The 21392-nt window shown below is 43.7% G+C and overlaps 4 protein-coding genes across 4 annotated transcripts; 3 read left to right on the top strand and 1 right to left on the bottom strand.

The window, feature by feature from the left end:
• The first annotated feature begins 39 nt into the window (after positions 1-39).
• trmt10c (tRNA methyltransferase 10C, mitochondrial RNase P subunit) lies at positions 40-1920 on the top strand. The gene has a single exon (XM_035157559.2). The coding sequence runs from the start codon at positions 298-300 to the stop codon at positions 1813-1815; it is 1518 nt and encodes a 505-aa protein (XP_035013450.2). The 5' UTR covers positions 40-297; the 3' UTR covers positions 1816-1920.
• Positions 1921-2031: 111 nt separating this feature from the next.
• Positions 2032-6359, bottom strand: blzf1 (basic leucine zipper nuclear factor 1). The gene is made up of 7 exons (XM_035157571.2): positions 6219-6359; positions 5868-5945; positions 4498-4949; positions 4019-4218; positions 3643-3771; positions 3206-3440; positions 2032-3111 (listed from the first exon to the last, which is right to left on the bottom strand). Exons 2-7 carry the CDS (start codon positions 5887-5889, stop codon positions 2926-2928), a joined length of 1224 nt encoding a protein of 407 aa, XP_035013462.2. The 5' UTR covers positions 5890-5945; positions 6219-6359; the 3' UTR covers positions 2032-2925.
• A 317-nt stretch (positions 6360-6676) lies between these two features.
• ercc5 (excision repair cross-complementation group 5) lies at positions 6677-16466 on the top strand. Its single transcript, XM_035161800.2, has 15 exons — positions 6677-6872; positions 8011-8186; positions 8293-8408; positions 8542-8661; positions 8978-9035; positions 9251-9394; positions 9475-9679; positions 9988-10926; positions 11012-11277; positions 11832-11951; positions 12968-13181; positions 13477-13621; positions 14370-14570; positions 14659-14743; positions 15269-16466. The coding sequence occupies exons 1-15, from the start codon at positions 6785-6787 to the stop codon at positions 15854-15856; spliced, it is 3465 nt and encodes a 1154-aa protein (XP_035017691.2). The 5' UTR covers positions 6677-6784; the 3' UTR covers positions 15857-16466.
• A 282-nt stretch (positions 16467-16748) lies between these two features.
• mettl21e (methyltransferase like 21e) lies at positions 16749-19691 on the top strand. The gene is made up of 5 exons (XM_035161841.2): positions 16749-17077; positions 18379-18518; positions 18595-18712; positions 18821-18918; positions 19251-19691. The coding sequence occupies exons 1-5, from the start codon at positions 17029-17031 to the stop codon at positions 19575-19577; spliced, it is 732 nt and encodes a 243-aa protein (XP_035017732.1). The 5' UTR covers positions 16749-17028; the 3' UTR covers positions 19578-19691.
• Positions 19692-21392: the final 1701 nt, after the last annotated feature.

Here is a 21392-nt window from a genome sequence, read left to right as displayed (position 1 = left end):
GAGAGGGATAGAATAACACTAAGAGTTCCATTTCACTACGTCATATTACAGTGCGACACCGTGGGGCAACGTGACCTTCCATATCTTTCTGACAAGCATGGACACAGATCAGGTGGAGCTAAGTTCCTGGAAACTTCACACGTGAAACACGGTTCAGCTTTAACTTGAAATTCTTTTATAAAATGTCAAAGAAACGGGTCTTCCTCCGTAACTTCCTGTGTTCCGTTTAAATCATTCGACTCGTAGCGGAAGTGTTTATTTCCTAGCCTGAGCTCTCAGCTGCAGTTCTTCCTCGCGATGCTGCGGCTCTTCAACATCCAGGGGTTTCATGAAGTCTACAGGTGCAGTCGGTTTGTGGCATCTTGTGTCACCAAGCGACCGAAGCTCTTGGGTTTTCTCCCAGTCTGTCACCACCGAGCCTCCGTGTCTGTCCGCCTCCTCAGCACCGGCAGCCCGGTGTGGAAAGATGCTCTGCAGCCTGAAGGAGACAAGTCAGACGACATGGAGACAGTCGATCTGGACAAATGGAAATCTGTGATGAGATCGAAAGCTGCATCAGAAGAGAGACAACAAGTTGACGATGAAGAGGATGGAAGCGACCAGGATGAGAAAGGTGGCGGTTCTTCCCTGGAGGCCACCAGGGATCTGGTCGTGATGTGGCGGCAGGCTGGGAAGCTGGTACCCGCAGAGATGACGGACGAGGAGGTGGAAGCGCTGGCGAAGCTCACCACCAAGTCCGCCAGGAAGAAGTACCTGAAGTTCCTGGCCATCAAGGAGGGCTACAAGCGGAGCCACAAGGAGAAGCAGCAGCAGAGGAAGGTGGAAAGGGAAGCCATGCTGGAGCGGAGGAGGGAAGAGGCCGGTGATGGAGAGGAGTTAAGAAACACCTTCCTCCTCAAGTTCTGGAACCGCTCCCTGGACAAAGTGCTGGCCTGGAGGAGCGCCCAGGCCATGCTGTTCAATCAGCCGCTGGTGTTTGACTTGAGCTACGCCTCCAACATGTCCAGGCGGGAGGTGGAGAACACAGTGTCCCAGCTGATGGAGGTGGACGGGTGGAACCGGCGTGCCACCGAGCCCTACCACCTCCACTTCTGCAACCTGCAGCCGGGTGGTGCCTACGAGACGGAGCTGCTCAAACGATACGGGGCGGAGACCTGGGACCGCCTGCTCATCACCAGCACGGACCGCCAGCATGTCGACGTGTTCCCCCGGGACCGGCTCGTGTACCTCACCGCAGACTCCCCCAACGTCCTCCGCACCTTCGACCACTCCAAGGTCTACATCATCGGAGCTCTGGTAGACCGGTCCATCCAGTCGGGCTTGTCGCTGGCCAACGCCAAGCGCCTGAAGCTGGCCACGGCCCGTTTACCGCTGGACGAGTTTCTCCACTGGGAGATAGGAGCCAAAAATCTGACTCTGGACCAGATGATCCGCATCATGCTCGCTCTCAAGGATACGGGGAAATGGGAGCAGGCGTTGACGTTCGTGCCTAAGAGGAAGCACGATGGATTCCACCAGCCGCAGCAGCAGCAGCATCATAAGGGGATTATCCACAACAAGGGCCGGGGAGTCACAAATCATGGGCCAAGAGAGGATGGAGACAGGCTGCTCAGATCTGGAGAAAGGACATTTAAAACTGGGGACCAGGGTCTTTACAGGTCACATAAAGAGCCCAGGTTCACCGGCAGAGACAGAATGGCTGGAGTGTCCAGTGACAGAGAAAATAAAGCAGCTATGACCAAAGTACGGACTTCGTTTAAGAGCAACGTGGAACAAAAAAAAAAGGCCAGCAAGTTGTGGTGGAATGATGAGTGAAGCCTTTAAAAACTGTAACACGGTGTAATAAGGACATTTGAGGTTAAAAGCACTGTCTGAGGAAATGTTAAAAAATACAAGACAATTTAAAAACTGTCGAAACTACTTTGGTCTTTATTTTTGATCTGATATACAAATGATGTATGAATATTTTGTTTGTGTTTCCACGATAAATTATAGCATCACCATCATTTATACAGATGAAGTAAACCAAAGTATTACACAGCTTTTTTTTATTATTATTACAAAAACACAGTAATTTCATTGTTGTATCCTGTTTTTTATATAAAATAAATAATAGAAACATCCCCCAAATGAATATAACACGATTCAAGTAAAACAAATCAAATATCAGAACATTGTTGCTTCAAAGTTCTATTTCAAACTGCATTTGAAAACATAAGACCTTTTTTAAAAGATGCTGCTGCACAATAAGTCTGTCGTACCGTTGATAAACTTCCAAAGGGTCGAATGTCTTGTGAATACTTTACAGCATTCAATATTCAAAATACATAAATACTATGTCGTTGAAATATGACAGCCCCATCATACAGAGGAACTGGGGCAAACCTATTGCACAGACAGTGTATGTAAGACTTTCCTTGTAAGAACAGACTCACACTTCCTCTGCACGTCTTGTCATTTGCTCTGTGGTGTGCACACTGACTTGAGAACATAACATGAGTGAATAAACATCTAAACTCACTCGCCTGATGGTCAAGTCAGAGGAAGCAGACATGTTAAAGGCATCTGTTCACCATGTAACACAGACTCATCTTGATCTCACAATCCAGAAATAAATAACACTTTCCATGGTTTAGACCAGGCTCTGAAATGCAATCAACATGTACAAAACAAAATTTTCTCAAAGAACTAAATAAACATCAGGTTGATACAATTTAAAACCATTCTCCAAAGTTTTATAAATACAACTATCTGCAGATATGAACTCAAATCGATGGAACAACCAAAGATGCAAAAAAGCTGCAAACTTTTCATGTCACTCAACAAAAAAGCAGCGTGTTCCACCGGCGTCCATTCCTGTTCAGACCATTTGATATAAGTTCTGATGCTGCGCTGGCATCAGGTCGTGTTGTCGCTCTTGGATCTCTACAGCACCAGGATGTCTCCTGAGCAGCGCTCGCAGCAGTTAAAGGTGATGTTCTCATAGCGGGTGTACGGGTGAAACCTGCCGATGCTCTTCTTATTGGTGAGGAAGTTTGATGGGGTGCAGTCACTCAGTTCAGGTTCAGTCTGGCTTTCTGGGCAGGAAATTGGGTCTAAAATCTTCAGCACCTTAGACAGAAGAGACAGCACATTTGTGAACCTTTGGGTTTTACAACTAACGTTAGAAAGTGGTCAGAGTTTTACAAGGATATGGAGTCGATACCTTCTCTGCCATCTTCTCGGCCGGCGTGCTGCACAGCTGCTCGGCTGTTGCGCTGCTGCTCTTCACCACAGTGCTGCTGCCGCTGTTACTGGTGTTGCCCAGTAGGTGGGAGTTGATGGCGTCTGCTAGCTTGTAATTGGCTGCTGCCAGCTCTCTTGTAGTGAGGGGCTGTGCACTGGGGTAGTAGGTCTGCTGTCGGCCCCACTGCAGAGACACCAGGAGCTGCTCCAGAGATCTGACCACAGAAGATAAATCATCATTAGACTCCGTCACCTCTGGTTCTTAATTTAAACCTCACAAGCACTGCAATAAAGTGCTGCTGAGGTTGTGCTCACATGCGTAGATTAGTCGTCTCTGTTTCTTGTATGTAATATTCATACAGATTCTATTATAACAAAGAATTTCCTCAACCTGTGGTGGATCAGTGGTTATGTTACCTGTGAGCGAGAACCATGTCCCCGGAGAACTCTTCTCTCTCCAACAGCAGATCCTGAATGGCTCCTTGTGCCTCTCTGGTTTGTCTCTGCATAGAAGCTCTGGCATTCGTCAGCTCCTCTGCCATAACTCTGAAGAGGCAACATTGATTCAAGTGTTTATTCAGCATGATAACTAATTATGTCAACACTTAACAGTACTTCAGCCCTTTTTAATTTGTCCTCCTTCAGCTATACAAATAAAGATGGTTTTAAAACTGAGGAACGAGATGTCCGTAGCTGATGCTTTCGGATAAAACATCCCCTCACTTTCCATCTTTATCTTTTTCATTTTAAACAGTTTCTATTTGTACCACAATAACTTTCGTCTCTTCCATACCTGCTGGCCAGGAACTTGCTCCTCCAAACGTCACACTGAATACTCATTCGCTCCAGCTGCTCTGCAGTGTGAGCCAGACTCCGGCCTAGAGCTTCGTTCTCCAGAATCAGCTGGTTCTTCTCCCGCGCCAGCCGCTCAAAATGGTACTGAAGGTCGTCACCCACCGACGCCACCAGCAGTCTCTTTAGCTCACGATTCACCTGGAAGGGAAACAAACAAAGGTGAAGACAAATGAGGAAATTAACTATTTCTTTTATAATCATTTAAGGCACTCATTCGCTGAAAAGATTAACAAAAACACAGTGGGTTTATCTTGTTGAGAGGAGCATGATAACCCTGCACTGACTGTGCTGTATGCTTCTACTAATCTATACTTACCGCTGCATGCTTTGAGATGTGAAACAACAACAAACCTGGCTGTTCAGAGCCCACTTTGTCTCCTATCCACATTAAATTAAACTGTTTCATTGGAGCCTTACCTCTGTCTGCACACGGAGCTGATTGCAAAGCCCTTCCTTGTCCTGCAGCAGCCTGCGTTCAGAGTTCTGCAGCTTCTCCATCTGTCCTCTCCAGTCCTCCACCAGTGGAGGCGGGGGAGAGCTCTGCTCCTCAGCCTGTTGCCCGTGGTCCCCTTTACCCTCAGCAGGTCCTGTGCGACTGCTCCGGCTTATAGCAGAACGTGGTACGATGATTCTCACAGCCTCCACCTCTGTGCAGGCCTCTCGACTAACCTTGCCCAGATGGAGCACCCCGAGAGGCTGGGGTGCAGCCGAACGGGCAGATTTTGGGCTGTGTTTTGGGCTTGTCGCCCTCAGAACGGGAACATCAGTTGGACCTGGTAGCAGTATATCCGTTTTTAACTCCAGGATGGCCGGTGGTTTCTCAGTTTCCATGCCATCGCCAGCGCCTCGGACAGGCGCCCTTGCAGAACCTGGATGAAATAAATAAGGCCATGTTTACTCTTAAATGTATCATGAGGGGTCCACTTAGAAGTGCAATGCTCTAAATCTACGTGTGAACATTCCTGTGACACTCAAAGGATTAAATGGGATGCAGCTGTGCATATTTGAGGGGATTCATGCGTCACATACTGTCCAGTGGTAATCCTGACCACTCCTTCTACACACAAACCAGAACTACAAGTTGTCAAACAGAAGCCAAGGCATTGCCACCACAGTCCCTCTATAGCTGCATATAGGACTGGGCATTCAATCTTAACACTTTCTGGTACGTCTGTTGCACACGTGATTTAAAAAACACGTGTCAGATTAGTCATCTTGATTACTCATTTGTCTTGTATGGCTGTTTGTGTTTGGACAACATTAAGAAATGGAGGATTCAGACTTCCTTTGTTAAATGGAAAAAAGCCTTATAAAAACATGACTAAGTTCCTTAAAGTGGGGGCGACTTCAGTATCAAAAATATCAAACAATCTCAAACCATATTGGGCCACAGCTGTACAGATGATTAGAGATGTAATTTTTAGTTTTTAGCATCAGTCACTAAATCTGATCAAAAAAGATGATTTTACAGTTTTAATTGGTCTAAAGACAGTTCTAAGTAACAGGTGTGTTATCTCGACTCATTTTGACCTTCTATCATTATGATGCTCTTGTGTTTGACTGTTCAGTCTGATACTGAAAGCCCACATTCCCCCTCGGGATCAATAAAGTATCTTTCCATCCATCCATCCATCTGTCTATCTATCTATCTATCTATCAGTGTAGGTGCTTTGATTAACAGTAAAGAGAGACAATATGGAGACATGATGAACTATGAGGATGTATTTTAAACAAAAGGTGTAAAGACTCGTTAGGAGAAACAGGAGAAAGTGGGAAACAATGGGTACCTCTCACAACAGCAGCGGTCATGGTGGAGGAGAGACAAGATGTCTGTAGTTCAGGAGAAAACCCGCTGACTCTTCTTCCTGTGATGAAACACAGAGACACGTTCAGTTGTTAATATTTACAACAGTCGGTGTTTACATCAGCGATCAGTGGAAGCCGCTGGTCAAAGGTCCGGGTTGATCAGCGGCGGTGTGATCACGCTCCACTGTATCGGTGGACTGCAGCTAGCTTGAAGGCTAACTTGCTAACGTAAACACAAAGTTCCCCCATCCCCAAGCCGCGGTCACGTGGACGCCACCAGGGCGGCTGTTCCACGTTGAGTTAGGGTTCGGACAGCTTGTTAGAAACCATACCGGGTAAAGATGGGTCGCACTCCGCCGTTTAAATCGCCGTGAGCCGCAGAAAAACTGGTTTGTTTTGCCACCGGATACTGTTGGCGTCTGGAGAATGGAGGCTGTGAGGAGGAACTTCCTGTTTAGGAACCGGAGCTTTCTCCTCATTGGGGGAGCTCCGTGTTCACATCATAACATCCATCAAAACTTTATTTATCACGGATGTACAAGTTTATCATTTTTAACGATAACGACAACAAGTCTATTTGATCGAAACCCAGCCAACATAAGACAACTGATCTACAATCAGTCTTTACTTCTTTCTTATCACAGTCTACCGCCGGAAACCAAATGTTGAAACTGACCCGGGATCAGTGAGCGGATGCTGCCTGACGCCGGTGGTGTAACCGCGTAATATGACCCGACGGGAATAAGGCGGAACGTTTGACTCTTGGGAATATTTGCTCTACGGACATAAATACTGTTACAACAAACGCTGTGAAGTTGTTGAAAACCTTCTGATCGGCTGAGTCCGGTCGGTTAATGTCAGAGTTTTGAAATCCACATAGTTTCGGGTGGGTGTTGTCATGGGGGTGCACGGACTGTGGAGGCTGCTGGAGAGCTCAGGGAAGCCCATCAACCCGGAGACCCTGGACGGGAAGATCCTCGCTGTCGGTATCCTCACCTGCTGATGCTCTGTCTGTCTGTGAGTCACAGGGAGACAAAACTCATTCATTCTCATTCAAATACATACCTTTAAATTTAAGAAACACTTGATCCAATATGAATTAGTTTACATATTCATTTATTTTCTGGTGTTGATGTGGACTCATTTGATCACAAAAACATTAATTATTCTGTATGTAAAATAAATGCATTCCATATTAGCTATCGTAGTAAGATCACTACATGAGAACATTTAAAGGTTCAGTGTGTAAAATTTAGATGAAAGGGTAGAAATTGAATCTAATATAATCCTAGTGATGTTTTCACTAGTGTTTCACTGGTGTGATTGTTGTTTTCTTTACCCTAGAATGGGCCTTTTATATTTAAATACTTTATATATACATCGAGAGCGGGTCCTCTCTACGGAGACTGCCATGTTTTTTTCAGTAGTTCAAACAGGACAAACTAAATACCTGTTGAGTTTTTATGACAACTGAAGGCTTCCACAGGTTCTCTTTCATGTTTGGAAGGGAGGGGAAGGGAGGGGAGGGGGGGTATTCAGCTGTAATGTGCAACTTCACCACTAGTTGTCATGAAATTCTACACACTGAGCCTTTAAGCCATTTAAAAATTCTTGATTTCCACTAATATTGGCAGCTCAGACGGGTGTTTAAAAGACATTGGTATTGTGTCATTTGATTAAAATGTATTAGCGTCACCAAATCTGAGCTGTCCTTGCAAAAAGGAGTATGATACTCTCCCCACTTCACAGGGGCCACATACCGTCTTGATATGGAACTACTCTATTGGACAAATATATCTAAACCTTGGCTCAACTCACCAAACCAGTGTCTACCTGTCTCAAAGAAAGTCAGAGTCCTCTTATGTACCTTCCTCCACTTCTCTAGAGACACCCCAAAATAAGACAGTCCATACTAAATTAAACCTAATGAACAAAATAGACCTAAATCACTCTTTATTCAATGACATAAAGAGTAATTTATTAATAATCCTTAAGTCAGCTGTCACAAAAACATTATAATTAAAAGTAACTCTACCACCGCCTGTTGTCTCTCCATCAGATATATTGTTGTATCTGACTTTCTTCTGTCAAGACTTAGCATTGACCTTAATCAGACACCTCTAGACATCAGCATATGGCTGAACCAGGCCGTGAAGGGGGTGAGGGACCGGGACGGCAACAGCGTCCAGAACGCCCACCTCCTCACTCTCTTCCACCGCGTCTGCAAGCTGCTCTTCTTTCGCATCCGGCCAGTCTTTGTGTTTGACGGGGACGCACCGCTGCTGAAGAGGCAGACTCTGGTAAGTCCAGTGATTTCCATGTGAACACAAACAGCAGTTTAGGCTTTTCCTGTTATTCCCACCTGTTCTCTAGATAGATTTGTGTTTGACTGTGGTTCTCCTGCAGGCTCTGAGGAGGCAGAGGAAGGAGGAGTTGAGCCGAGAGTCCAAACAGACCAATGAGAAACTGCTCAAGACGTTCCTCAAGAGACAAGCTATCAAAGCTGCACTTGGAGACCGCAGGTGAGGGACAGTGACGTGCACAGGCGGAGGGATGGCAAAGAAAACACGACGTAATTCTCCAGAAACATCGTAATCCTTGTAATCTCAGTGGTTTTGTCTGAACCATCTTCTGTGTTCCCCCCCCCTGCCACAGTCAGGATCCTCTCCCCAGCCTCTCCACTGTGAAGAGACCTGAGGTGGACGACATGTATGTTCTTCCAGCCCTCCCACCTGCAGAGGAGAAGGACGAAAGCGGATCAGAGGCCAGGCAAAGGTTACGATTCACATGCTATTGTGGATAAAGTGGCAAGAAATAAAACCTGCAGAGTTAAACAGACATCCAATTATCAAATAGGAAAGAGACAAACGAACTGTATAACTTTTTTAAATTTTTTTATATATTTCCATTTCAGGTCCTCTTTTCACAAACCGAACTGACTGATGAAGATACTTCATTAATCACTGACAAGTCGTCATTAACTGTGGCAAAAGATGCTCTTATCAAAACGCATTGCCTTATTCATTATTAGTTATTTCCCTTATACTGGTTCTGTAATCCTTATCATTTGTTTTCTCTCCTTCCCCTGCAGTTCAGATGAGGAGGAAGATAAAGAGTTGGAGGGGAGTGACAGTTATCACATGTATCAGGTAAATTTATCACATTACACACAAGTACATCATATTGTGTAGCAGTATCACCGAATAGTTATAGTTTAAATCCTTTGTGTTTGAGCTGGAGGAAACAATATAATGTTGATGGTGATAGAGAGACTTTCTAGTATCTGGTATTTTGTGTTAATTGTATTTACGTTCACATGTTTACGTTGTGTTCACTAAGTTTGAAGCTGCTCACTTTTTTTTAGGGCGATCTGCCTGGAGACCCCAACTCAGTGGACATCAACTCAGAGGAGTTTGCCATCCTGCCTCCTGAGATGAAACACGAGATCCTCAAAGACATGAAGGAGTTTTCCAAACGACGCCGCACCCTGTACCAGCAACCTCCAGAGGTAACCTTCTCTCTCTGCTCAAACTCACCCGCTCACCCGTCTACTCCTCTCAACACGGACATCTCTTCCCTCCCTCTCAGGGCTCAGGTGACTTTTCTCAGTACCAGTTGTCCGGCCTGCTGCAGAGGAACAAGCTGAACCAGCGTCTGGAGGGAGTGGAGAAAGAGATGAACGAGCGGAGCGCCGGCAGCGCTCCACAGCTCTGCCAACAGGACGGGCAGAGTCACAGCGTGGAGGCACGTCGACTGGTTTCAGAAGACAATTCCCACTATATCCTCATTAAAGGTGATGATGTGTGCAGTCTCGTAAAGGACCATAACAGGGTTTTTTTTCAGTGTTTCAAGGGAAATTGTCCATCATCAGTTCTCTCATTTGTTGAGTTAATCAAAAAAACACATCTATATAGTCACTGTTCACAACTGTATCTTTACAGTTATTTTCATGAACAACAAAACTCACAAATTATTACCGTCAAGGTTTTTAATTTTCATTGCTGTTTGTCTGACTGTTAGCAGGATTATGCAAAGTGAGAGTTTCTTTGGTTAAAGAGAGTGTTAATGTATTTAACACACAACTACACTTCTCCTAATCAGGCTCCAAAAAGAGTAAAACTGCCACAGAGAGCAAAACTGCCACAGAGAGCCAACCTGCCACTGCACCCTGGTCTGGCAGCTCCCTGACGGGCTGCAGAAGACGACCAGCCGACAGACCCGAGCCCCTGTGGCGTCCTGTTTGTGAGGGAGAGGAAGACAAGTCGAGTCCCTCCAAAGAAGACTTCAAACGCTCAGCATCAGAACCCCCTCAGGGGGACACATCGCCACCCTCCCCTCGCACACTCGAGGCGATCCAGGCCGCAATGAACGACAGCTCAGATGAGGAGACGGTGGGACGGGGTAAGAAGGATGGCAGCCTGTCTCCACGTACTCTGCTGGCAATCCAAAACGTCCTGGTTGAGGAGGAAGACAGTGGAGCTGAACAGAGAAACGTATCCGTCAACCTGCAGAAGACTATTCATCGTCCTGTGCCACAACTGGTGATCAGCAGCTCAGAGGAAGAGACAGAACCCCTTGATGTAAAGTGTTTATTAACTAGTACTGACTCTAGGGAGAACCCGACAGGCAGAAGTCCACATGTGAAAGATAGCTTGTTAGTTAGTAGTTCTGAAGACGAGATGAAGGACGTGATTGGTCAGAGTAACAAAGCACTTCACACTGCAGTGCTGCCACAACCTCACAGGAAAGAGATGAGGTCAGAAGAGGAGATGAAGGCCGGAGAGCTGAAAGAGGATGTAACGACAGGAAGTGGAGGGCAGATAGAAAAGAAAGATGATTTGGTTCAAACGCACGCTGCTGCTGCTTCCAGTCAAAACACATCATCCATCAATCTTTCTGCTCAGCGGTGTGGAAAACCTCTGAGTGCAGAGACTCAGCCTGTTCTGTCAGAGCAGAGAAGAAACGTGTCCGCTGAGACTCTGGAGGAGAGTGATGAAGATGATGTGAAGTCAGAGGGCGGCGAGGGGAGCGAGTCAGAAGGTGAGAATCAGTAAGATCAGACTCGTTCATCATTTCTTAGAAAAGTAGATTTTTTTTAAAAGTGCTGTGCTCTGTGTTTTCTCAGAGAGCTTCATGGAGGTCTCAGAAGAAGAATTTAAAGAGGAGGATGAAGATGATTCGATTGTTGAAATCAGAGAGATGGAGCGTCCTGCTGACGTCCATGAAGATGAGACCAAGAAGAAAGAAGAACCAGAGGAAAGTTCGACAGAGGCTCAAGCTGCTGCTCTGAAATCAGACGAGGACAAACAGAGACAGGATGAAGAGGACGAGCGAAAAGAAACAGAGGCCAGCTCAAATCCAGTGGTCAACGAATGGAATCACATGGATATGGTTGGTATTTCTGTCATATTCATAAACAGAAAATCGGCAACAAACATGATAATCTGTAATTGTTGTAGCTAAATTGTGGACATTACCTTTATTCAGCTTCACAAATATGGTAATTTGCTGCTTTTTTTTGTCTTATTCAATGATGAACTGAAATAATTGTTGTTTGGGCAAAACAGGGGATTTCAAACGTCAACGCCAGGAGCATTATTTACTATTTTATGACCTTTTTGTTTTCCAAAAAACAAATCGATTAGTCCAGAAAGTTGCCAGATTAAGTAATGGTTGAAATAATTGTCAGTTGCAGCCTTAAATGTTTGTTCAGATATTCAAGACTTTGATACCAGATTTTAAAGGATCAGCTTTTCGATCTAATGGCAAAATATCGACATTACCTTAAATATATCTCTGACATAGATGGTCTTTAGTTCCTTGATATTTATCAGCTGATGTATAGAAGCTGCTGATGGATTTTAAGGGATGTGTTTGAGCTGTTTCCTGCTGCTCAGCAGATTCATGTGTATGACGCTGGCACAAATGTGTGTGTTGTGTTGCAGGAGGAGCTGGAGGCTCTGGAGAGCTCTCTGCAGGTGGAGCAGAGCAGCCTGAGGGAGCAGAAACAGCAGCAGGAGAGGATGGCGAACACGGTCACCGGACAGATGTACCTGGAGAGCCAGGTGAACCACAGACGAGATCAATTCTGACCAACACACACACGGACATATAAATCTATCCTGAAGCAAACGGAATTATGATTGTAAGACAAAACTGAACTTGTCATGAATACATTCTGTCACTGCACTGAGAAAAGACAACCCAGAGCAGGTGTGGGACCAACTGGGGATACATTTCTTCATGGGGCCTCTTCCAAACATTCCCAGAGCCTTCACGTATTACTTCACATACAGTTTCACCTCACAATCTGTGCTGTCTGTGTGTGTCACTCACCAACACTCTTAAATTTCACAGGCTGTCAGTATTTTCCCCCTTATAAAATTACCACTAATAAGAAACCTGATCTTAGTCACCAATGATTTCTGGTGAGTTTTCAATGTTAAGCTGTTAAGAGCAGAGGAATTTGTCATTTGACTTCAGGCGACGTAATCTTCGATGCCTGATGAGAGGAAAGGTTGTTTTTTTCAAACTGCTAAAAGCCACCTGGAATTTGCTGCTGTAGATTTCTGATTCACAATCCAAGTTTTAAAATCATGTCAAGTAGTGTCCCTGTCATTGAAATTAGAACAATGTTTAAAAGAATAGGCTTCACATGTCTCCGCCAAGGACCAGCAGTCCCTTTAAATTGAATCAAGCTACACTCATAGATATCAGCACAGTGAATGTGCCTGATATTTTTTTATCAATATCTCTGAACTATCCCCTGGGAAATTGGAGAAAATTTCAAAATAAATTGCAATGTTTATAGATTCGCTGAATCCACTCCTTTGTCTGGATCCACTCAAAAATGTAATGGGTTCTTTCTTGACCCATGATTTATCCTTCCACTAAGTTTCGTGGAAATCCAATCAGTTCTTTTTGCGTATGAAAATCAACATACAGGGGTGAAAACGCAACCAACTTGGCGGAGGTGATTATGACTATAACCTAAAATTTTACAAATAGACAAACTAAACTCTTTGACTTAGCTGTTTTTTTGTTTTTTTACAAGAAGTGACTGTTTCCTGTTTGAAACCAGGAGCTGCTGCGACTGTTCGGCGTGCCCTTCCTGGTGGCGCCGATGGAGGCCGAGGCTCAGTGTGCAGAGCTCGACCGCGCCGAACAGACTCACGGGACCATCACGGACGACTCTGATGTGTGGCTGTTCGGAGGGCGGCACGTGTACAAAAACTTCTTCAGCCAGAACAAATACGTGGAACATTACCAGTGCAGTGATCTGCAGAACCAACTGGGTCAGTGCTCGCCATCAATCGCCAACTATTTCCTATTTTCCTGCATTCGAAATGTGGATATGTTGATTCATGTCAGTCGTTATTCTCAATCATATGAGATCATTTAGCTTTTTTGTGGCCTGCTGAAATGGGAGAGTAATGTGTTAAGATAACATCACTGTAGGAATCTGATACGCTAATATTGGACATATCAGGGTCAGGTGTTAATGCTGGTGCTGACTGATGAGGCTGTCAACAAATTGAGCACAGAATGCCCACAGCTCGCTCTCCGCCTCACTCTCTCTTCCTCTCTCAGGTCTGGACAGGACCAAGCTGATAAACCTGGCGTACCTGCTTGGAAGTGACTACACAGAGGGCGTGCCGGGGGTCGGGTACGTGACCGGCATGGAGATACTGAATGAGTTCCCAGGACCGGGGTTGGATCCGCTAACACAGTTCAGGTGTGTGTTTTGTGTCGAGGTTTGGTAGAGGTTAGAGGATTTATAATGAACATCATGGTTCGTACATTTTTACGGAATGAGAGTGTAGTCACTACCACAGATACTTGAACTTGACTTGAACTCAAAAATTATGTGATTAGAATTCGGTTGTCAAAGGTTTCATTTCACCTCACAAAATGTGCAATGCTGTAATTCTAGTTCCAACACAACTTGTTAATTCCACTTTTCACCATTTATAATCAGTATCCAAGTGTTTAATAAATAGTAATATGACAAACTGTAATGTAGGAAGCAGATAAAACTAATGATGAATGTAATAGTAATGTCAGCAACTCATACAGTTTCTTCAAAGAAGTTTCAATTATCAACTAGTATTGTGCATGAATAAACTTTTCCTTTACTGCACACAATTTCTTACATCTGCTTACAATTACTTAATAGTCTATGATAAACATTTACTAACATTTGTATACCGATAATAAATAGAGGGACTTAAAGTAAAGTGTTTCCAAACTCGTAAGTCTTTCACATTTAATCCCTCCAGTCTCTTCATACTGTCTGTCAAATACAGGCAAATTTGATGACCTCGATAAGTTTCAGTTCTTCTGTGACTTAACATTTACAGTAAATTAGTTTTATCCTAAAACACGTGTTTTGTACAGCACAATAACTAGATTTGATAAAGTATTGCTCCTTCTAATGTCGATGTCTTATTTGAATTTATCTGGTTATCGTGTCCTCCCTCTAGTCAGTGGTGGTCAGAGGCTCAGGAGAAAAAGCGCCTGGTGGCTAATCCGCGGGACACAAAGGTGAAGAAGAAGTTGAGGGATCTAAAACTGCGGCCTGGGTTCCCAAACCCGGCGGTGGCTCAGGCGTATCTGCAGCCCGCTGTGGACCACTCAGACGGCTCCTTCAGCTGGGGACGCCCCCAGATCGACGTGATTAAAGAATATCCTTTTCCCTCTGCGTGAGCGGTGGAGCTTTTTGTGTGTGTGCACGTTATTGAATGTATGAATTTTCCTGAACCGGCAGTGCACGTTCTGTCTGAATCGCTTTGGTTGGAGCAGTCGGAAAACAGAGGAGACTCTTCAGCCTATGATCAAGCAGCTCAACACGCAGCAGGTAACGGAGAAATCTCAGAAGAGAGAAAACACATTAAATTTGGTGAAACTACATTTTTTTTTGCCTTTGAGCCTTTTGCACAATGTTTCTCAAGACACTTGGGATTGTTCCAAGCATCTTAGAGAACTTATCTAGTCTCAGTGTCTTCTGTCTCTTCCTGTGATCCCAGACTGACTCCATGATGTTTGGATCAGGGCTCTGTGGGGGCCACACCATCAGTTCACTGCTCACTTTACACTTTGACAATAAACACCAGCACTGATCTCAAGTTATTAGGTCACGTACAGAACTGACGTTTACCTTGTGTTTGTTTGATTCTCTAGAGTTTGAGACACATGTTTAAACCTGCGACACAACACGAGACGCTCACAGACAGATCATCAGGTTTTAAAGTTGCACACCTCTACTAAATAAGCCTTTTAGTATGAATAAAGTTAGTTAGTTTAGCAAAAACTAAATGATTAAAGTAGTGGATAATGGTCGTCATTCATCTATTAAATGTTATCTGTCGCTGTTTTTGTTCAGACTCAGCTGCGGATCGACTCTTTCTTCCGCATGGAGCAACAAGAAAAACAGGCGATCCGCAGCCAGCGACTCCGGCGAGCGGTCACCTGCCTAAAGAGGAAGGAGAAGGGGGAAGGAGCGGAGGAGAGTGAGGAGGAGATGCCTTCCCCAATCAAATCCAAGAGAGGGAAGGAAGCAAGCAAGAATTCAAAGAAAGGAGGAGGAGAGAAGGAAACGGAGAGAGCCGTGGCAGGAGGAGGGTTTCTGGGGTCAGAGGTGACTGATGAATCTCCTCATACGTCTCTCAAGGACGTGAGCAGCGTCAACCACGAGTCCAAGGACGTGAGCAGCGTCAACCACGAGTCCAAGGACGTGAGCAGCATCAACCACGAGTCCATCTCAGTAAAGTCTGTCCCTCAGTCTACTAAGACTCCACCTCGGAAGGTCAGGAGCAGCAGCAGCAGCTCTGGCGAGGACAGCGATGGTGTTGGCGAGGTCACTATGGTTACAGCCCGATCTGTCTTTGAAGGCAGCGCACGAGGGCGCAACGCGAAAAACACGAGAGGGAGAGGGAAGGGAAGAGGAAAGAAAATGCGAGGAAAAAACTGAACTTAATATGAACTAGAACGTCACTCGGAGCGTATATACCTCTGCCAAGGCCCAACAGTCCCCTTATGAAACCACATTTAAATTCAATAGATCCAGATTTTTGATTGGATCCTCACCAAATTGCACAGCCTCATAACTATCAGTCGAGGTTTATGAATTATTCTCTGAGAAATCAATGTTGGAAAAACGCACGAACTCACAATGTTAAAGAAATTGACTCAAAATTCCTGGATCCGCCACCTGAGCCAGATCTGCACCAATTTGATGGATTCTTTCCCGACCACATCCTTCCACTAAGTTTCATCATAATCTGTCTTGTAGTTTTTGCATAATCTTGCTAACTGACAAACGAAAAACCAAACAAGACCGAACCTCCTTATTGGAGGTAATGATACCTCTGATATAGTATTTGATGTTGATTATGGAAATGTGAAAGTGAAAATGCATCCTGTCATTAACGGATATGAATTCAGTTTTTTTTCTATCATAGAAAAGGTATTTTGTAAACTGTTTGTGACTGAAAACATTTTTTACCTGTTGTAGATCTGTTAGAGACAATATTTTGTGAATTTATTTAAAGCGGAATGCTTAAAAATATTTCCACAGTGGATTTCAGTTTGACTCAGACTCATTTGTCAATGTGTTCACAGTGAGTCGTCTGATCTTCAGTGCCACATATCCCTCACATTTCTTTCAGGGTGTATTTCAGCCAACTTGTACTCTTGTGTACACACATACACACTCAACACACACGTGTGTGTATATATATATATAAACTTCTGCATCTAAAAAAATGTTTGCATTAATTCTGTATTAACTTTAGTTTTCTTCCTCACTAACGTTTTCTTTATATCCGTCTTTACTCCTCCTCCTCCCCGTGAGGCTCCAGCTCAGCAGCCTGGTGGAGCAGGTGCTGCTGTCAGTCACTTTTACAGCAGCACCGAGGGGTTCGAGCCAGAGAGCGCAAAAAATGTGGGGAGCTTGGACAAGAAGTTAGGAAACACTGTATTTGTGTGTAACTTAAAACCATACAGGGTGACGGTTGAGGGCCTGCTAGAGATCTGGATCCAGTTTGACTTAAATCCAAAGGACTTCATCTTGGACAAGAAGGAGAGAAACAGTTGGCCTAGATTTTTTTTCTGTCCCGGCCTCCTGATTGGATTTCTTCAGAAATGGAGTCTCAACAGTCTAAGACCACGGAGGACTCCAAGACTAAAGAAGGTACGAAATTGGAGTCATGCACAGAATAAAACAAACTTTTATTTCAGTGGCATTAATTTATGCTGTTCTTTTTTAAACCTTTCCGAGGTTTTATTCAAGATAAATCCTAAAAAACCTGCTGCGTATGAAGATAATGTCCGAACTTGAAGATTTGTGGTTGTGTTGAAATATTAATTCCCTGTGAACGACTGTGGATGCTTGGTAATGACAGATATAAACAGTTATTTATACAACACAACAGCTTTAAACCTCATTCATCTCCTGCATTGTCACTGTGGGGTCCCCTGACCTTCTCTCTAAACCTGTCTTACATAACTGGAGCTGTGTGTCATACACCCTGATAGCTCTCATAGCTGGAGTCTGACACACTGGCATAATGTTACAGAGCAACACAGCTGGATCAGTGGAGGCATCATGATCCTCAGTGTGATTCATTTATAGAGCAGAGAATTCAGTGTTATCTGTAATGTGATATGAAAACAAACAACTCGTCTGCCTGATGTGAAGCTGTCAGAAAATCACAGGAACATCTTCTAATACTGACAAGGAGGCAAAGCTGGTTCCTTCCTCATGGTCCATGTTTGCACCAGCGTTTAACAGAAAAGCACAAGGCAACTGGGAAAATTATAATTGTACACGTGTCTCATGTAAAGTCTTGTTTTTGGGGTCTGATGAAGAAAATCCACCTTGATGATCCAGTCCTCAATCAAGGGAACTTAGAGCCTCAACAAATATCAAGCAAAAATAAATTGAGGTCTCACAAACAGCACTGTGGAGCCCACTGGGATTTCATGGTGAATATGACAATTCAGAGGTAGAAGTAATTTACTTAGTACATATCTAGCTCTCTATCTATCTAGAAGTAATTGTGCAGCTTGTGTTTCTGCAGCGTCACACGAATGAAACATCTCATGTATCAAATACGGGGAAACAGCAGTACTCAAAACTGTCATCGATCCATCGGAGCCGACTCTGCGAGACATTTATATTTGTAGATATTTGCAGACATGTACAACTCTAAAATGGACACAGACAACACCAAAACAAAAGAGTATCTTCAATCCAGCTGGTATTTGCTCTGGAGGTATTTTTTGTCACCGTATACATTTGTCCTGGTCATAGAAAGAAGTGCAGCTAATGATATTAATTATAGCTTCACACCATTGAGGTGCACCAGTATATGACGCCAGTGAGACTGAAAATGTAATGATGTCCACTAGTTGTTTTTTTTGGTCATTTGTGAAATTTGGTTTTTGAAAAGCTCAATATAAAAATGTCTTATTTTTATCCTGTGGAAGCAGAGCTGGCTAAAACCATAATGGCTCGGCATTTCCTCCCCTCTCTCATTGGCTCGGAGGCCTGGGAGGGATACGTCTTCTCTGACCTGAAGATCCGCATCAAAGAGTCCACTGACCTCTACGGAGCTGTCCTCTGGCCCTCGGTACACCCAAACTCAATGTCCCAATATTCTACTACTGTTCATTTTAAGCTATGCTAAACCTTCGTCTTCCAACCAGGCAATGGTGCTGTGTCATTTCTTAGAGACCAACCAGGACAAATACAACCTGACGGACAAAAATGTGATTGAACTGGGTGCAGGGACCGGACTCGTCACCATCGTGTCCAGCCTGTTAGGTACAGAAACAAAACAGTCCAGTGACCATATTTATCCCTTTGACGTAATCTGTCAATGTTAAATCTCTGTATTATTTCCTCAGCTGCACTGCCTTTCTTCTTCTTCAGGTGCTAAGGTGACGTCCACAGACCTGCCAGACGTGTTGGGGAACCTCCGGTACAACGTTCAGCGCAATACAAAGGGCCGGTGCAAATACGTCCCCGTGGTGGGTTTCTATTATCATGTTTCCTATTTTGAGTTTTATGAATGTGTGAAATAAATACAGATATATTACAAGTTACTTCTTATTAAACCGACATCAGCAATATATTCTGCATTGTGTTTTTCTTGGTTTATTTTTGCAGTCAAGGACCAAATGTAAAATCTACTGTCATGGGATAATTCCAGTGTCACTAAGGCCAAATGGATGATATAAAAAAAAAAAATTCTAAAAGTACGTAAAAGTGGAATTTTCCTTTAAAAAAAAAAAAACTTTTATAAATCAGGATAGAACACGTTGGTGTAATACTGAGCTAATCAACCCTAAATCTTCTCCAGGTCACTGAGCTCTTCTGGGGTAAGGAGGTGGAGCAGCGTTTCCCGCGCGCCACCCACTGCTTTGACTACATCCTGGCGGCCGACGTGGTGTACTCCCACCCGTACCTGGAAGAGCTGATGGACACCTTCGACCACCTGTGCCAGGACAACACACAGATCCTCTGGGCTATGCGTTTCCGCCTGGACCTAGAGAACAGCTTTGTGGATCGCTTCCAGCAGCGCTTCCACCTGGAGGAGCTGTACGACCTCCCGAGCCTGAGCATCAAACTGTTCTGGGCCTGGAGGAAGGACACGACGACAAAAGACCGAGGAGAAGCTGCTGCCTGAACTGAGAAAACAGAGAGTTTGACAGTGGTCAATTCTATATTGTGTCACTGCTGCGTTATCTTGCTAAATGTGTTTTTATATATCTTGAATAAATGTCTTAATGTTTTTATTTCATGCTGCTCATAGTTTGACCTATCATTTAAAGATATCAAGATTAAATCCATGTTTTTACAGTGTATTCTATTATATAAGGTAATAACTGGTGTATTTACCTTTGTCCACTTGACACATTTCAATATAATACAATATTATTTAACTCAAAATGACTAGTGACTTCATTTATTGCAGGACTGTTGCTTTGCATTTAATTTAAATGTTGATAAAATGGCAACTCTGTATGTCTGGATACACTCGAAGGCTTTTTCATATGGAAAATGATTTGCTGTCAGGCCCAGAAACACAGAACTGTTCTGGTTCACTCTCACCTTGTGGCTTCTTTTTCTGCTAAAATGCTCTGTTCACTACCTGCTCAACACCGAACAGCAGACAAGCACCGTGAACACAGTGGAGCACCATGACAGACGGATTCCTAGAGGGGCTGGTGGAGACCAAAAACAGAGACACAGGAGAGTGAATACTGGACTTTTCATTCTTTGGGTGGAAAGTTCAATGTATCAATCAATTCAGATGAGCACCCATTACATCAGTGTGACCAAAAATAAATTAGCTCAAATCAGACATTTGGCAAAAATGCAAACTTTAAGTTTTGTTGTTGTATTTACCAAACGTTTACTATGACTTACATTTAACTACAGAAAACTTTCTAAAATAATATTTCGTTGTTATTTTTTGTACTTTTCAATCCATTTGCATTCCACAAAAATCCCAAAAATGGTAGATCCCCTGTTTTCATAATACAGGTTGTCAGAGTTGTGGTGTGCTGGTGGACCCAAAAATGCAAAACAAAAAGTGTCATTTAATGAAGGTACTTACAAAAATCAAAGTCCAAAAAACAGAAAAACACTGGAAAGTAGAAAAGACAAAGAAGGCTAAATGGAAAAAACTTAGAAAACACTAGGAACAAGAAGACACTGGAAACAAGACAGTGAGAACCAACGACAAACTGACAAAGGGAGGCACTGAGACTTCTATACACAAGGTAGGTGGGGAAAATTGAACACAGGTGAAAGACATGAGGAACAGGTACAGACAACCACAGGGGTGGGAAACAGGACAAAGACAGGAAGTGGAGTTAGAGACACAGGAGGAAACAAACTTCAAAATAAAACACAGAACTCAGAATGAACACAAATCCAAACACAAGGAAAACACAGGTAAGAGTCCATAATCAAAAGAGTCCAACAAAAATCCAAAAACTCTTTATCTCAGAGTTTAGTCATGACATCAGTATGAACCTGATAATCACATTGGTTAAAAAACAAACTAAAAACCTTACTTCCATATGTTATTAATGTTAAGGTTTTTTGTGTTTATGGTTCTTCTTTGGTTAACATCAACAGCAAAACACTTTTGAAGAGATCAAATTAAAGAATTTCTATTTCGGGCAGTGAGGACTGCTTCAGTGATGTCAACACATCACACACAATTTTTGTATGTTTTGGAAACTCACCAGTTTTGTGAGATTCTCTTGGTAAGACAACGCTAAGTTAGAGCCACCAGCTATTATTACTATGTGACCTGGTAAATCTGATACTGTACTGGATACCAAATCCAGGTCATTTTCTACCCTGTAACTCCTCTTCTTTTTTTGACATGTGTTGCTTGGCTGCAGAGGGAGACGAGTGATGAAGAGCTGGATTAAAGAGGACCAGAGATTATTAATGCTGGCAGTGAAGCTCCGTGTACGATGGTCAA

This window comes from Hippoglossus stenolepis, chromosome 1 (assembly GCF_022539355.2).
Source record: "Hippoglossus stenolepis isolate QCI-W04-F060 chromosome 1, HSTE1.2, whole genome shotgun sequence".
In the NCBI taxonomy this organism is placed as follows: Eukaryota; Metazoa; Chordata; class Actinopteri; order Pleuronectiformes; family Pleuronectidae; genus Hippoglossus; species Hippoglossus stenolepis.
Note: the sequence above shows the minus strand (reverse complement) of the source record. Positions and strands in the feature narration are given on the sequence as shown.

Bases quoted from the DNA above. Each gene is read 5' to 3' on its own strand.
- trmt10c (XM_035157559.2), top strand. From the start codon at position 298: ATGCTGCGGCTCTTCAACATCCAGGGGTTTCATGAAGTCTACAGGTGC.
- blzf1 (XM_035157571.2), bottom strand. From the start codon at position 5,889: ATGACCGCTGCTGTTGTGAGAG. The intron at 4,219-4,497 runs GTAAGGCTCCAA...TTTCCCTTCCAG, and splicing joins AGCTCCGTGTGCAGACAGAG to GTGAATCGTGAGCTAAAGAG. The intron at 3,112-3,205 runs GTATCGACTCCA...CTTCTGTCTAAG, and splicing joins CCGAGAAGATGGCAGAGAAG to GTGCTGAAGATTTTAGACCC.
- ercc5 (XM_035161800.2), top strand. From the start codon at position 6,785: ATGGGGGTGCACGGACTGTGGAGGCTGCTGGAGAGCTCAGGGAAGCCC. The intron at 8,187-8,292 runs GTAAGTCCAGTG...GTTCTCCTGCAG, and splicing joins TGCTGAAGAGGCAGACTCTG to GCTCTGAGGAGGCAGAGGAA. The intron at 8,409-8,541 runs GTGAGGGACAGT...CCCCTGCCACAG, and splicing joins GCTGCACTTGGAGACCGCAG to TCAGGATCCTCTCCCCAGCC.
- mettl21e (XM_035161841.2), top strand. From the start codon at position 17,029: ATGGAGTCTCAACAGTCTAAGACCACGGAGGACTCCAAGACTAAAGAA. The intron at 18,519-18,594 runs GTACACCCAAAC...TCTTCCAACCAG, and splicing joins GAGCTGTCCTCTGGCCCTCG to GCAATGGTGCTGTGTCATTT. The intron at 18,919-19,250 runs GTGGGTTTCTAT...AATCTTCTCCAG, and splicing joins GGTGCAAATACGTCCCCGTG to GTCACTGAGCTCTTCTGGGG.